The 16,236-nt window shown below is 34.9% G+C and overlaps 2 protein-coding genes across 2 annotated transcripts in view; one reads left to right on the forward strand and one right to left on the reverse strand.

Moving 5' to 3' along the window:
• Window positions 1-2,274, reverse strand: part of LOC111044156 (treacle protein) — a 44,914-nt gene extending 42,640 nt beyond the window's left edge. The window contains exons 1-2 of the mRNA XM_039424693.1: window positions 1,865-2,274; window positions 477-716 (exon numbers count right to left, since the gene is read on the reverse strand). Of these exons, the coding sequence (XP_039280627.1) occupies window positions 477-673 (197 nt within the window). The 5' untranslated portion in view covers window positions 674-716; window positions 1,865-2,274. The remainder of the gene's footprint in view (window positions 1-476; window positions 717-1,864) is intronic.
• Window positions 2,275-2,290: 16 nt separating this feature from the next.
• LOC111044154 (glycerol kinase) overlaps window positions 2,291-16,236 on the forward strand; it is a 39,508-nt gene continuing 25,562 nt past the window's right edge. The window contains exons 1-4 of the mRNA XM_039424700.1: window positions 2,291-2,488; window positions 3,224-3,316; window positions 4,521-4,779; window positions 12,367-12,584. Coding sequence (XP_039280634.1) covers window positions 3,248-3,316; window positions 4,521-4,779; window positions 12,367-12,584 — 546 coding nt within the window. The 5' untranslated portion in view covers window positions 2,291-2,488; window positions 3,224-3,247. The remainder of the gene's footprint in view (window positions 2,489-3,223; window positions 3,317-4,520; window positions 4,780-12,366; window positions 12,585-16,236) is intronic.

The raw sequence follows: 16,236 nt of genomic DNA on the forward strand, positions 1-16,236 counted from the left end.
ATTTTGAGGATGACCTACTGGGCTTGGTCTACTCAGGCTGCCATCTTGATTTTTCAGTTTTATGTGTAACGTAGGCCTATATATTTCTCAAATTCATGGCGCAACCTATCCAGCTCTGCTGGCATTGATGAAGACTTAGACCAGTTATAGAATAAACACGCTGGGAAGTCTAGTCTCTGAAACCAACATCTACTGCCATATCACCATATCGTTCGTCAGCATCGGATAGAAAACCTTTCTACAGAGTTTGTTTTACATTGTTTTCTATCCGATGCTGACGTCACGATATGGTGATATGGCAGTAGATGTTGGCTTCATCGACTTTCAGTATGAATATACAATGGGCCGTGTCTATTCTATAACTGGTCTAAGGATGAAGAGGAGATAAAACAGGTAGGATAATACATTTTAGGTGCCTTCCAAGACACTAACCAAGCCATAAAAATGTAAAATGGTTGAAAAAGTAAGATACTCACTTGAGATTAGTCACCAAAGGTACTCTCTCTTTTTGTGGAACATCTGAATCGTATTCATCAGATTGACTGGCATAAAAATTTGAATAGTAAAAGGCAGGGTTTACGCTCTTCAAGCTCAGTCCCAAAGGAAAGATTTCCCGTTTATTAAAACCAGGAACTGTAGGTGATTTTTCTCGTCTCTTACGTGGAGTAGTCATAATCCATATAGGTTAATACAAAGCGGTTCCTTGTTTCAGATACCTGGAATATGCAATAGATTTATAATTATATCAACGAAAATATTAATTTAAAAATTTGTTAGCTACATTTCTTTGGGTATCTACGCTATTTGTTCTAAAATCATAATATTTTTTTCATGTTTATGTACCACGTAGGCTATTTTTGTTTCCTTAGGGTTAATTGATCAAAATGGCATGGTACTCTAAGGCTCAATTCACACTTACACAACTCAGATCAAGAAAGAGAAGAGACTCGACTCTATTCGAGAGCATGTGTTTTCAAATGGTGACACTCAGACCAGTCGATTCTAGTCTCTGCGACTGTCACCATTTGGAAACACATGCTCTCGAATAGAGTCGAGTCTCTTCTCGTTCTCGACCTGAGTCGCGTAAGTGTGAATTGAGCCCAACTTACTTTAGTGAGCTCCACGTTATAATGACAGTGGAAAAAGTTATGAGAACAACGTTGTAGATCCACAGTCTTGTCAATGCCTTCTATAGACGGTACTTATTTCTGATATAAACAAAGAGATTGGCAAATATTCATAATTCATAGATTTTAGCCTAGTATTGAAGTATAGTAATTTCTATTATAGACAGTCAGGTTTAAAATAAAAATGTTGAGGGCTAATGCACAGGAAACTTGTATCAATCGTGCTAAAATGTGTTTATTGTAGATTCATCCGAATTCTGAATGTAGGTGAACCTAAATAAGTTACCTAGTTTTTAAGTTGAGTATTTAATAATTAGTATGGGTAAAATCAAACAGTTGGTTCAAGTTGAATAGGTGTTTGGTGTAAAATCAACCTGAAACTTGGCCATTATATTTAAAATATACTCCTTAAATTGCAGGATTTCAATATCAGAATTGTTTGAATTTCATGTTACTAGAATAATACTATTACCGAATTCCTATAGTTGACATTTAATTTTTAACCTAAACATAACACGTTTTACAATAAATAATTTTTCAATAAACTATTTGAAATTTTAAAAACAACGTATTTTTATTTTGCCACAAAATACTAATTATTGGAAATTTTAATATTGAAAAATAGATATCAATACAATAAAAATTAACAACATGTGGGTAGGCTTACTTGAAAGTTTCAAAATAAAGATGAAAAGAAAATATAAAAGATATGTAAAAAAAACAAAGATTATACTTACCTGAGAAATGATTTCAAATCAAGCTTTCTTTTATTTCTATGATCAGATACTTTTATCATGTAAAACATAATTAAATTTCCATAATGTAAGAGATAAAATGTTAACCTCACTTTCAAGTTTCAACTTTCAATAAATAGAGATTATATTTTTGATATATCGATATACTGTGGCCGATATATTGCCATCGACAAATTCATCCCGATAGTATCGGAGATATCGATATTTTGGTCCAATAGATCGTATTCAAATTTATATACTTTGGAATGTCGTTTTTTTTTTCAATTATACGCTGATTTTAAAGCGGTTTCATTTTTTATTTAACTGATTTTCCTTTTTGTCTACAAAAGTTTCACTTTGCCAGTACAGGTGTACAGTTGTACAGGAGTCAGGTCAGAAACAGCTGTCAGAGTCGGTTGTCGTTCAGTCGACGGTCGAGATTTGCAGCAAATACTGGATAGAGGGTTACATTTTTATAGTGTAAATCATCTTTAATAAAGGTTTATCATTAAATCTATTGATTTATTTTAAATTGTTGTCAAAATTTGTTGTTTTACTTCAAAGCTCTCAAATTAGAGTAGTCAGACAGCAGTTGAAACAAGGAACATCTTCACTCACCGCTCACCGGTATGTTTGGGTAACTCTAGAATATTTTTTGTGTTTTACTTCTATTCTTTATTAAAATTCTAAATATATTGTGTTATATTCAATGTTTGTAAAAAGTAATAAAAATTCAATAAAATACACATAATACAATTTTGTTCATACCGTAGGCCTATGAATAGAAAATATATTTATCAAGAAAAAAGAAAATGTACAATCACCAGTCAATTTTGTACTCTGATAATAGATTTCCGCATTCTTTTTCATTCTTCATGTATTCATTGATTAAGAACGAGTTTGTTATTCTTTTAATTGTCTATAAAATCAAGATAGTGAATAAATGTTTTGCTTTTTTTATTGATGATTAGACTACTTTTCAATGGCTACAAAGGTATTCATAAAGTTATGGTTCTTCAATTTTTTTCATCATATATCTTATTAATTGTAACCACAGTAATACTGGTCAATCCATGATCTCTATTAGACAATCGATTAAAGTTTGTAGCTGCTGGTCAATAGTATAAGATTTATAGAAAACGTCCAATTGGAAAACACTTGATTAACTGTGACATGAATGGTAGCCTACCGTAGATTAGTCCTCAACAATTAAGTTTGAAACATGCTCTGTATTTTATGTAAGAATTAACTCTTTCCTACTTATTTTAGATAGCTATTGCATACTTTTAAGTATCTAAATCAATTATTTTTCAATTTTTGAATACTCTGATTTTATAGAGTTATATTTTTGTGTTATTTTAGCCGCGGACGTTTGCAGATGATGAGATGTCAAAATCAAAGTTTGGTCCTCTGGTTGGTGCCATAGATGAGGGAACTAGCAGCTGTAGGTTTTTGGTGTGTATTTCTCTTTTTATATAATCCATTCAATAAATAGGGCTAACTAAATAACTTTCAAAGCCAAATTTCAAACAGTTTGAAAGCTTATAATGAGTTCAAATACGTCAAACAAAGGAAATTATATGAATCTTATTGGAAATTTCCCTATACTTAAGGTGCATTTTTGTTTGTGCGTAAATTTTTGCAGACGACGACGAGCATTGTTGACATTCATATTGTCCAAATTTCATTTCATTTGTGTGCTAAAACAGCTGATCAAATAATACTTGAATACTTGAAATTCTCCCACTAGAAGCAAATTAGCGCCATGGTCGTTGTGGTAACTTTCATTATTTGTATTTATTATTCAAGAATCCAACATTTCTTATAATGTCAACATTCTTGTATTGTCATTTAAAATAATAAACTCAACCTTCCCCATTGAACCATAATTGAACATCATCTTTTAGGTATTTAGACAAATTGAAATCTACCCAATCTGTGATCCTCACCCTGACGTGGTCGACAACGTCATTTACGCACAAACGGAAACCCAGGTTTAGGCTCAACTCACACTTACGCGACTCAAGTCGAGAAGAGACTGCAATCTAGAATCTCTTCTCGATGTTTTTCAAATGGCGACACTCAGACCAGTCGATTCTAGTCTCCGCGACCTCACGACTGTAAGTCTGAGTCGAGCGTCGATTTGAGTTGCGTGGTACCGTGCATTTTTAATGAATTGAGTTCCAAAATTGAACTTCGAAGTTTCATCTTCATGGTTAAAGCACATTTCCTTCTTGTTGCTCCTTTTTTGATCTCTATCATTTTAGATAGACGATTATAAGAATTCGATAATACAATATATTCATGATAATTATAATGAAAATAGAGGCGAAGTGAGATTAGAGCAAGAAAGTCGTTAAGATCGAGAGACTGGAGTCTCCTCGACTGGCGTCGTACGATCCAAGTCGAGGTAGTGTGAGTTGAGCCTTAGAATTACATTTTGACTGATAATTTTCTATTTATTAAAGATTTTTTTTAAATATCGAAAAGTCAATATATCTTGGAAACTATTAGATATTGTTTGTTGCAAATTGCATGTGAAATCTAAGGTCTTCGGCTGTTACACCTTTCGTGGGCCACCCTGTATATTATACATTAAATAGATATGTTATGGATTGTTTATTCTCTGCTTCAACTAACCTGTGTCAACTTGTTGCAGGCATTTGCGTCGAACACAGCCGAGGTGCTGACTTACCACCAGCGCGAGGTGCGGCTGATCTACCCGCGCGAGGGATGGGTCGAACAGGACCCGCTAGAGGTGATGGAGGCGGTGCACGAGTGCATAGAGCGCACTGTTGCCAACCTGCGCCACCTGGACATCGACCCCAGTGCTCTGGTCGCCACGGGCATCTCCAACCAGCGCGAGACAACTGTCGTCTGGGACAAACTCACTGGCAAGCCGCTCTACAATGCTATCGGTCAGTGGTGTTCTGTATCAAGTTGGGTTGATACTGTATCGTATTGTGTTGATAATGTATCATTTTGTGGTGATACTGTATAATTTATGTTGATACTGTACCATTTATGGATATAGAGAGAAGATAGCATTAGGGTAACCGTCCAATGGAACTGTATTAAACCGATCCGTTGGGCCGTTAATTCGGCCGAATATGGTCGTCCATTGGAACCGTTTACGTCAGTCTAGTTGCCAATTATTGAATTGACTACTACCATAGCCATCTACATTTTTCATATACAATGATTATATTGGGAATGTGAAAATTGAATAAACAAATATCCACTAAATTAGTTATTCATTACAATAATCTTACCTTCAGATCCTATTTGTTCAGCAATCTTTAGCTGCGTACACATATACGCGCCTCCAACCCGCACCGAGCACGTTCCGCCCTCGTTCCTCCATCGTACCGCAGTCGCTCCGCCCCCGCTCTGCAGTCGCACCCATCATGAACGTAACGGAAGATGTTAGCTCTTCTCGCGTTCCCCGGTCGAACCACTGTTGCTCCCCGGTCGATCATCAATCGCTCTGCTAGAGTGACGTTCGGTTGCGGAGCAGAGCGAAAGTCTGTTCGCACCTTTTGTCTACAGATTCCTTTGAACATCACGACGGTGATATCTTTTGTCTCGCATATCCCTCAGTGGAACATGCTCTTGAAACAAACTTATCAACTTGTCATTGTCCATAGTTACAACTTTATAAAACAGAAAAACTTCCATTGTGATACCACAGAGAAAAGATAGCATAATAAGATATACCTTGGTGTTGTGTATCAAGTTGAGATAATTCTGTATCATACGTGGTGATACCGTATCATTTATGATATCACATGGTATGAGGCGTTTATGTTCCAAATTTCAAGCAGATTCCTTGTGAACTCAAGCCGATTACTGTCGATTACTATCTATTATGGAATTTGATTCAAAGTGAAGCAACATAACCTACCTTTTAGACATTGGCTTACTTCTATCAAAATTCGGAAAGGGAACAGTTTTGGGCTAGGCCTGTTGGTCCTTTTCCAATCATGTATTTGATTATTTGTGCATTGGTTAATGTAAATGAATAAATTATTACTGTTTTGTTGGATTGAGTATGCAAAGGTGCGTACAGATTTACGCGTCGCGAACATGAGCAATTCAATTTTAATCAGCTGATTATATATGTATTTTTACAGAAACGGTAAGATACAGATATAAAAAGCTTGGCATCAGCTGATTAAAAGTGAATTGCTCATGTTCGCGTACGCACCTTAAGAACGGCACAGTAACGGCACATGTTAACTCAAGCATATAGTCCTAGTTTTTTACTTTCCTTGCCCTATTACCATAGGTATGGAAAGTATTGCTTTCCAAAAAATTTAAGGTACCCTAATTTCATGTTTTCTATACGTTTCCCTGAGTCCAAAAACATGATTTTTGGGTGTTGGTCTGTGTGTGTGTGTCTGTGAACACGATAACTCCATTCCTAATTAACCGATTCACTTGAAATTTTAAACTGGTCCTTATACCATGAGGATCCGACAATAAGAAATTCAATAAAATTGAATTCAAAATGGCGGATAATGGCTAAAAAACCATGTTTTTCACGGTTTTCTAGAAAACGGCTCTAACGATTTTCTCCAAATTTATGCCCTAGATAGCTATTTATAAGCCCTATCAACTGACATGAGTCTCATTACTGGGAAAATTGCAGGAGCTCCGTAATATTCCTGAGAAGAATGAATTTTGTTAAATTTCTATCACGATTTTCTCAAAAAGGACTTGACCGATTTTTTTCAAATTCATACCCTGTATAGTTATATATCAGCTCTATTAACTGGCATGAGTCTCCTCCCTGAGAAATTAACAGGGGGTCCACCCCATCCCTTAGAAATTTACTTTGTAACCTCCTTCTCGTGCGTGAGGTAGGTAGGTAGAGCAGTTTATTATTTTTTTTCAAACATCTTTATTGCCCATAAAAACAAAATACAAAATAAAAAACTTACAAAAGAAATATTCTAGATTATAATAATATATTATGCTATTTTACAAATAAATTAAAATTACATGGCACCACCCAGCAAGGGCAAAACCCTGACCGCTGAGTAAGAGTATCAGCTGTTTAGACAATATAAAAATTTATTTGCTAATAATCAAAGCTACAAAAAATCGAAGTTAACAATAAATTACTAGTAATTATAATATTTGACTGATGTCGAAGAAAAATTTTTGTATAACCCACTTATTTATCTGTTCCATCCTCTGTCTACCCCTATTAGAAAGATATTCTGTCAATGCATTTGGCATGATATTTATTATTTTTGAGCTAAGATACCCCAATTGTCTTCGCACTATTGTCAAATCTGAATAGTTAATATTATAAATGTTATGAGATGTAACTCTCAGGTTATACATAGAAACGTTATTATTCACTGTAAATTCCTCCTTCCTCATCCATGCATAATAGAGAAGTTTCTTTATATAAATTTGACGTACTGTCATCACTTTAAAAGAACACATGTCGATATTTTATTTGTAGAACAGCTGTTTTGAAAACTTTTAAAAAATCCTCAAATTTCATAATTCAAACAAAGGAAAATGTACTCTGAACACAATAACAATAGTATAATCGTAGTTTAAATTATTTAGCCGCCAATGGGCATAATGTTATTTCCCTAAATTATCCTCGTTAATGAGGCTTATAGATCAATGAGCAAGGAAAGTTGTGTGAGTGTACCACACCAGATTTTTTTTTTCTTTATGAAGCTATGTGACGCTGATAGTCTCTCATACTGTGCCTTTCATACACTCTCACTCCAACAAAACAGTAATAATAGATAGTAGTCGACAGTAATCGGCTTGAGTTAACAAGAAATCGGCTTGAAATTTGTAACATAAACGCCCTATACCATCGGATATCTTCTTATGCTATATTTTCTCTATGGTTATAGTCATTCATGAATAGCTGTAGTGAGATTCAAGTTGAACTTTTAGTGGGACTGTCTTCATTGTCCAGGAAGCTATTGGCTGTTTTCACACAGACCACCACCATTTTGCCACGACACGACGATTTTGCAGTGATATCGAAATAACAAAAATGAAATTCATTTGCAAACGAAAATAAGTTACAAACATCATAAACAAACCATAAATTAGGACTAACCATAATCATACATATTAAAATACATACATATAATATACACACATATTAACCATATTAATTCATCATACAAAACTGTACTGCATAAATTTCCTCCTGCACTGCCAATCTGTTCAAATCTAAGAGTAAAATTTGAATATGAATCTTCCAGCATACATCTTTCATCGAATCTTTCATGAAAGATGATCAAAGGTCACCAAGTATATGATCATAGATCATCGATCATATAATAATATTTTTCAACTGTGATGGAGGAGCCGTTAGGTGAATCAAAATTAAAAATTAAATCTGCAAAACTGGAGGTCCAGGCTGGAGTACCTCAAGGCATATAATAATATTTTTCAACTGTGATGGAGGAGCCGTTAGGTGAATCAAAATTAAAAATTAAATCTGCAAAACTGGAGGTCCAGGCTGGAGTACCTCAAGGCTCAATTCTGGGTCCCTTACTGTTTCTGTTGTATGTGAACCAATTACCAAAAGAGTTAAAAGATCACAGAGCTCTGTTGTTTGCTGATGACACATCGCTTATCTTTAACAATTATTTATTAGATAGTCTAGAAATAAATGCTTTTACTGGAGTACAGTCAATTGTCCAATTCTTGAAGCAAAGGCAATTAACAATAAATAGTAAGAAATGTCAATTCCTACAATTCAAAAGTAAATATAATTCAGTAGAGGATAGAGAAATAAATGTGTTTGTAGAGGAAAATGAATTAGACCAAGAAGAGAAAGTAGCATTCTTGGGAATTTTATTGGACAGGAAATTAACATGGCATCCTTACATTGAGAGGATATGTAATAAGATATCATCTGGGGTATTTGTCCTGCGGCAGCTTGCTAGGCTGAATGATAAAAAACTACTGTTAACTGCTTACCATGGACTTATACTATCTTATATTAGGTATGCTATTTTAGTATGGGGTAATTCATCTCAACAAAATATGGACAGAGTGTTTAAGATTCAAAAGAAGGCACTCAGATGTATAGAGAAAGTGAATAGGTTAGACTCTTGTAGGCCTTTATTTAAAAAGCTTGGTCTATTAACTGTGCCATCTTTGTATGTATATGAAGTTGTAATGCATGTGAAAACGAGTGGTGTGATCCAGAATTCAGATGTTCATGAGTATAATACGCGAAACAGAGCAGATTATCATATAATGGGTCACAATAGTAGGTTATTTGAACAAAAACCAGATTATATTGGTAGGAAATTTTATAACAAGCTACCTCAAATCTTGAAAAGTAATGATGATTTGAAGATTTTCAAAAAACAAATGAAAAAATATTTAGTTGATAAAGCTTTTTATAGTGTACCTACAAGAATTCCTTTCAAACCTAACTAGGTTGAACTACTTAGTGTTAGAATTATTATGTAATAACATGACTTGTCTTATACTCCATGACTGGAGTCTTTAGGACGCAATCTAAAAAAAAAAAAAAAAAAAAAAAAAAAAACTAATCTACAGCCAATCTAACTTCAAGACTTCATGATAGGACATACAAGTATAACTAAGGAACGGGGCCATATTTTTAGTAAATTGTAAACTATCTATGAAAAAATAATATAAACTATCAATAATAAATAGTTTTTATCACAATTTAGAGCTATTCTCTATTGGATTTTATCATAGTCTGGGATCCAATTATTTGAAAGATAATTTATTCCATATGTATGGAAGATTAATGCACGGCCTTGCTTACTATTCTCAAACTGAATAAACAATGATCAATTGTTTCAATTATTGTGTAGCTAACATTCAACAGATGTAAAAGTTTTAATTAAATTGGTTTGTTCTTTATAGAGACGAGAATGAATAGAATTTGATGTTATCTAATCAATTTATCAACATTCTAACTCTGTGACTTTGAATTTTTATGAACGATCATTTGTTGTAATTTTTTGATAAGTTATTGCTTATTAATCGGTATTATTTAACTGTCTTTCCAATACTAATCACTTTCTCAATTTTAATTTCTTTTTATGTAAACTTTTTCTTTCTAAAGATTACCAAGATTGTTCTGCTGTCTATCTATGTTTCGAAGGTTTAATTCTCGTCTGATAAGCTCCACCTGTAGTTTGCCTTTAGTATTCAGGTTATCAACTCAGCATCTGATTAGCATTGCTTTGCTATCCTTTTCTATCACCAGATGAAGCAGATAACTCTATCCTTTTCCAACTCTGTACTGTTCTACAATTGCTTGTAGACTATGGCCCGGTTACACAAAAGCCGGTTAAATTTTAACCGTGATTAATTCTCCACGAGAACCAATCAGAGAAGGCCTTTTAGAAAAGACGGCTTCTCTGATTGGTTCTCGTGAAAGTAATCACGGTTAAAATTTAACAGGCCTTTGTGCAATTCCACGAGACCTAATCAGAGAAGGCCTTTTAGAAAAGACGGCTTCTCTGATTGGTTCTCGTGAAAGTAATCACGGTTAAAATTTGAAAAGCTTTTGTGCAACCGGCATGTATGAATTAATATGATTAACTACAAAAATATTCCATTTCAATTATGAAAATTTATTAATAATGAAAAATGTATTCTATTGATGAATGAAATATATTTGAGATGGCATTGATCATGAAAAACACAAATAGAAACTATCAACCATTTTTTTATTATTATAATATTTAAAACAACCTGGTATCAATGCTTCATCAGCCACATGTTTAGCCGTCTTGTTTACAACTTACTGCATTGTATACAAGGTATACAAGTATTAGAGCTTGTTCACATGACAGCGATTTACGCTCGGTTGTCGCGCGGTTGGCAAATCGCTCGATTTGCCAGTCTCGTACACATGACAACGATTCATGAGCAATTTGCCCTCGGTCAAGTCTGAGATTACAACCGCAGGGATTCGCCGGCGACTACTAAAACCGAGCGATGCATGTGTACGGCAACATGTGTTTCCCTATACCTGGCAACCGCTCGGTTGGTCGATCGCGCGACAACCGAGCGTAAATCGCTGTCATGTGAACAGGCCCTTAAGGTTAGAGGATTTTACTCAAGAGTTGAGTATCTAAATAGTAATGATTTTATACAGGGTGTCCCACCAAGGTTGTAACAGCCGTTAACCATAGATTCTACATGACATTTCTGACAAAAAATGTTCAATAAACATTTTCCTATCGACCTTCGTTTTCGAGATATAATATCGATTTTTCGATATTTTCAGAATATGCCTTCCTTCCGTCATTAAATACTCAATAACTCGAAAACTACTGGTCGAATTTCAATTTCAAGGGTATTGTTGGAAAGAGAAAGAAATTTCAAACAAGATTAATGTGATTTTATTTGTTGTTTGATATTTTGTAGTTTTTTATTAGGGCTTAAACTTGAAAAAATGCTATTCTTCAAATTTCAAACCGTTTTTTCTCCGGGTAGCTATAGTGGTTTCAATTTTTACTTTCCTTACCCTATTACCATAGGTAAGGAAAGTATTGCTTTCCGAAAAAAAATGTACCCCAATTTCTAAATTTCTATACGTTTCAAGGTCCCCTGAGTCCAAAAAAGTGGTTTTTGGGTATTGGTGTGTGTGTGTGTGTGTGTGTGTGTGTGTGTGTGTGTGTGTGTGTGTATGAGTGTATGTGCGTCTGTGTACACGATATCTCATCCCCCAATTAACGGAATGACTTGAAATTTGGAACTTGAGGTCCTTACAATATAAGGATCCGACACGAACAATTTCGATCCAATGCAATTCAAGATGGCGGATAAAATGGTGAAAATGTTGTCAAAAACAGGGCTTTTTGCGATTTTCTCGAAAACGGCTCCAACGACTTTGATCAAATTTATACCTAAAATAGTCATTGATAAGCTATATCAACTGCCACAAACCTCATATCTGTAAAAATTTCAGGAGCTCCGCCCCATCTATGCGAAGTTTGATTTTAGATTCCCAATTATCAGGCTTTATATACAATTTAAACAAAAAATTCCAAGTGGAAAAGATTGAGCATGAAAATCTCTTCAATTAATGTTCAGTAACATTTCTACCTAAAATTGAAAATAAGCTCGAAATTCGAGAAAATGTTATTATTTCAATTACAAACTGTTGATTCTATTAAATCATTCACTATGAAGATATAGCAAACTTCGTGTGTCTCCAGCCTTATTGTCCTGTCACCAGCTGGCTTGGATCTTTGAATCCAAGTAGACTTGAGATGCGCGGGAACACTAGCGTCAGGTGATAAATTTTTATAACGGCAAGGAAAGTTGAGTGAGTGCGCCACACCAGATTTTTTAAAAACTTCTCCATTTTATAAGCTTTCAAATGAGTATAAATGCGAAGAGGTAAGTTCCATGATAAAGTATTCAAAACGGCTACTGTTCTCCGAACTTTTAGTATATAATATTCTATCCTATTGAAACGATGAGTTGTAAGTTGTGATGGTTTGTTGTTGCAGTGTGGCTGGACGTTCGAAACACGGACACCGTGGACCGTATGGTGGCGAAGACGCGCAACCGCAGCGCAGACTATTGGAAGCCGGTGTGTGGCCTGCCCATTAGCACCTACTTCAGCGCCTGCAAGCTGCGGTGGATGATGGACCATGTCCCCGCCGTAACGCGCGCCATGCGCCAGGGCCGCTGTCTCTTCGGCACTATCGACACCTGGATCATATGGGTCAGTTACACTCAAAATTCGTTCTCCAACCATCGAATTCTTCATAGGAAATAGAGTACTCAGCGTTATGCGATTGTACCGAGTGACCCAGAATAACGGGAACATTTGAAAACACCATAAAACATTAGTGGGAAGGGCAAAAATGATTTTATTCAAACTAATGTAGAGTTCAAGACTTGCCATTTGAGAATTATTTATAACATCTATCACTTTTTGACAACTACTTCTTCAAGATGGCTTCCTCCTGCACGAATACACACTTGAAATCTGTGTTGAGATTCCTGAACGATTGCTGCAACATTTCAGCTGGGATATTGTTAATTTCATTTTGAATTGTCTGTCATGATTCAACCACAGTTATTGGTCAAGTTGTGAAAACGTTTGATTTGAGATAGCTCCACAAACAGAAAATCGCAGGTGGACAAATCATGGGACCAGGAAACGCAAATGTTGCAGCGATCAATGAGAAATCGTTAACACAGATTTCAAGAGTGTATTCGTTCAGGAGGAAATCAGAATCAAAATCAAAATCATTTATTTGCCAATTATAAAGATAACAGTAATGAATAAAACAAATACTTCATACTCATACAGAATAAAAATAAAATTTTTAACTTGAAATTTAATTGGCATTGCCAGCAAAACCTAAGTTTGTGTGCTAGCAACGAGTACCAAAAGATTTAATTTAATTTAACATAAACATAAAAGATGATTAAACATTTTATTTGAATGGTAGTAATAATAAATAAATAAGTTAAATAATAATGCAATCAATAATAAATAATAAGTAATCTTAAAGAAGTAATTGTCAACAAGTGATAGATATTATTAATAATTATCAAATGACAAGTCTTGAACTTTACATTAGTTTGAATAAAATTAAAGTTTAAATTTAAAGTTCCCGTTACTCTGTGTCACTCTGTATATCTTGTTGTTATCAAGGGTATATGAAAAACACATCAAAATAGAAATCATATTGAAAATCATGGACATAATACTAGAGAGCATAATAACCAAGAAGTACCAAGAATGTATACAGCATTTGGCCAATAGAAATCAAAGGAGAGGAAAATTTCAATTGTTTCAAAAGAAAAATCATACATTGGTTATTTAGTATTGGAATACATAGTAGTGAGCAACTAATAGTGTAGTCCGGGTCCTGTAGCTTTGTCTATCGGCGGAGGGCCACTAGACTGCAATACGACCCAAACAAAAACATCCAACATTTTAAAAAATGTAGTATCCTTCCATGAGCAACAGATGCTCTTTTGTATCTCCTCAAAAGCAACGTGTTGCATCCGAAAAGATCTACAATGAACTATAATGTATCTTTCCATAAGCAACAGATGCTCTCTTGTATCTTCTCAAAAGCAATGTGTTACATCCGAAAAGATACACAATGAGCTATAATGTATCTTTCCATAAGCAACAGATGCTCTTCTCTATCTTCTCAAAAGCAATGTGTTGCATCCGAAAAGATACACAATGAGCTATAATGTATCTTTCCATAAGAAACAGATGCTCTTTTCTATCTTCTCAAAAGCAACGTGTTGCCTCCGAAAAGATACACAATGAGCTATAATGTATCTTTCCATAAGCAACAGATGCTCTTTTCTATCTTCTCAAAAGCAACGTGTTGCATCCGAAAAGATACACAATGAGCTATAATGAATGTATCTTTCCATAAGCAACAGATGCTCTCTTGTATCTTCTCAAAAGCAATGTGTTGCATCCGAAAAGATACACAATGAGCTATAATGTATCTTTCCATAAGCAACAGATGCTCTCTTGCATCTTCTCAAAAGCAACGTGTTGCATCCGAAATGATGCACTAGGAGGTTTTTGGAGTTACGCCCTTTTAGCACAACACAGCCTATCAGCTGACATTCGTTCAACAGTGGTGATACGTTGCAACTCTCTCATTCATGAAGAATCTCTGTGTAGGGAGCTTCCTCCATCTAGGGATATAGAGTCTCCGAAGCCTGATGTTTTTACTAAACCGTGAATATTACCTACCTTGAACCATTAACTTGCCTATGTACCGTTTCAAAGTCACCAAGTCAAAGCTACGGGAGGCGTACTGTAGCTCATCTACAGTACGCCTCCCGTAGCTTTGACTTGGTGACTTTGAAACGGTACATAGGCAAGTTAATGGTTCAAGGTAGGTAATATTCACGGTTTAGTAAAAACATCAGGCAGATAGAGGCAGATAGAGAAAAGCCTGTACATAATTACAGAATTCCTACAACAAGAAAATAGCAGAATTACTTTATCTATAATATAATAAAGGAAAGAACTTGCTTACACGTACGGGATAGGAAATTCACGAATGACGCATCATCACGCCTCAACTACTCAACTGATTAATTCGAAAGTTTTGCATATAGATTCTTAATTCACCGAGGATGGTTATTGGCACATTTTTAATTCTTCAAGATTTCGGTAGGTCAGGTTTTCAGTTTGGCAAGTTTTAAATTAGATCCTCGTGGAGCACGAGTTATCACCCAGTCTTCAAATAAAGCGCTTAGATTTCATGAATTGAGCTTTCAATGTATATTTTTAGACTGGAACAAGTCTATACTGTAATTAGTATTTATCCAGATTAATAGGGCCGGCTTCCGAGCTCGGGATTTGGCTAAGTTCTAGACTTTAAACAGCTGGAGTCAGAAAATTGACTTTCCGAAACGGGGCGTAAATAAATAAATACAATTTTATTGTCAGCCAGCCAAAAAAGCACAAGACAAATTCACACAAATAGAACATGAAATAGAAAGTCACACATTAAGAGACACATTGTTACTATTACATTACATTTCCAAATATTACAAATAATAAAGTCAATATTACAAAATTAAGCAGCTAGTTCATACGTGCTAACAATAAGAATTAAGGTATGCTGATTCTGCTCTCGTAAAATTCACTTAATTTATAAAAAGGTTTGCTTGCCAGCCGTAGTCGTAGTCATTGTCATAGTCACGTTTGAATTAAATTTCGAAAAACTAGAAAATTGAACACAAAACATAAAGAGAAAATAGTATAAGTTTCAGCTATTTTGAATTATTTGGGAATGTTGAATTTCGTCTAGGAAAAACGTTTCCAATTATATAAATGAGAAAATAGAAACTGGGACTACTGTCATAAAAACTGCAACTTCACCCCGTTTTGGAAAGTCAATTTTCTGACTCCAGCTGTTTAAAGTCTAGAACTTGGCTAAATCCCGAGCTCAGAATATGATGTATTGTGACAACGGTTAAATAAATAGATGCAACGGTTGTATTTTATAGGAGTCTTCATAGTCTTAAAAACGTCCAAACCCTTAGTAACTGAAGCCGCGCTGTATTAACTGCTATAGTCGACAAATGTAGACTACGTACAATAATACAGTAATAGACTACAGCCGTTAATACAGACGTCGCGCAGCGTGAGTTGCATTATCGTCACTTAGTAGGGCTTACATCATTAAGTCGAGTTTCCTTGAATTCAAGGGGTTTTTAATGTTCGAGTTGAATGGATGAAATACATTATTTTACACAAACGTCAAGAATTCAAGAAATCTTGACTAATGTAAACGCCGCTTTACAGTCAACATTTACACTGTAGTCGAAAAAAGGGACAATAACATGACACTTGCACTTGTGTGCATATTAACTCA

The sequence above is a fragment of the Nilaparvata lugens genome, chromosome 3 (genome assembly GCF_014356525.2).
Source record: "Nilaparvata lugens isolate BPH chromosome 3, ASM1435652v1, whole genome shotgun sequence".
Lineage (NCBI taxonomy): Eukaryota > Metazoa > Arthropoda > Insecta > Hemiptera > Delphacidae > Nilaparvata > Nilaparvata lugens.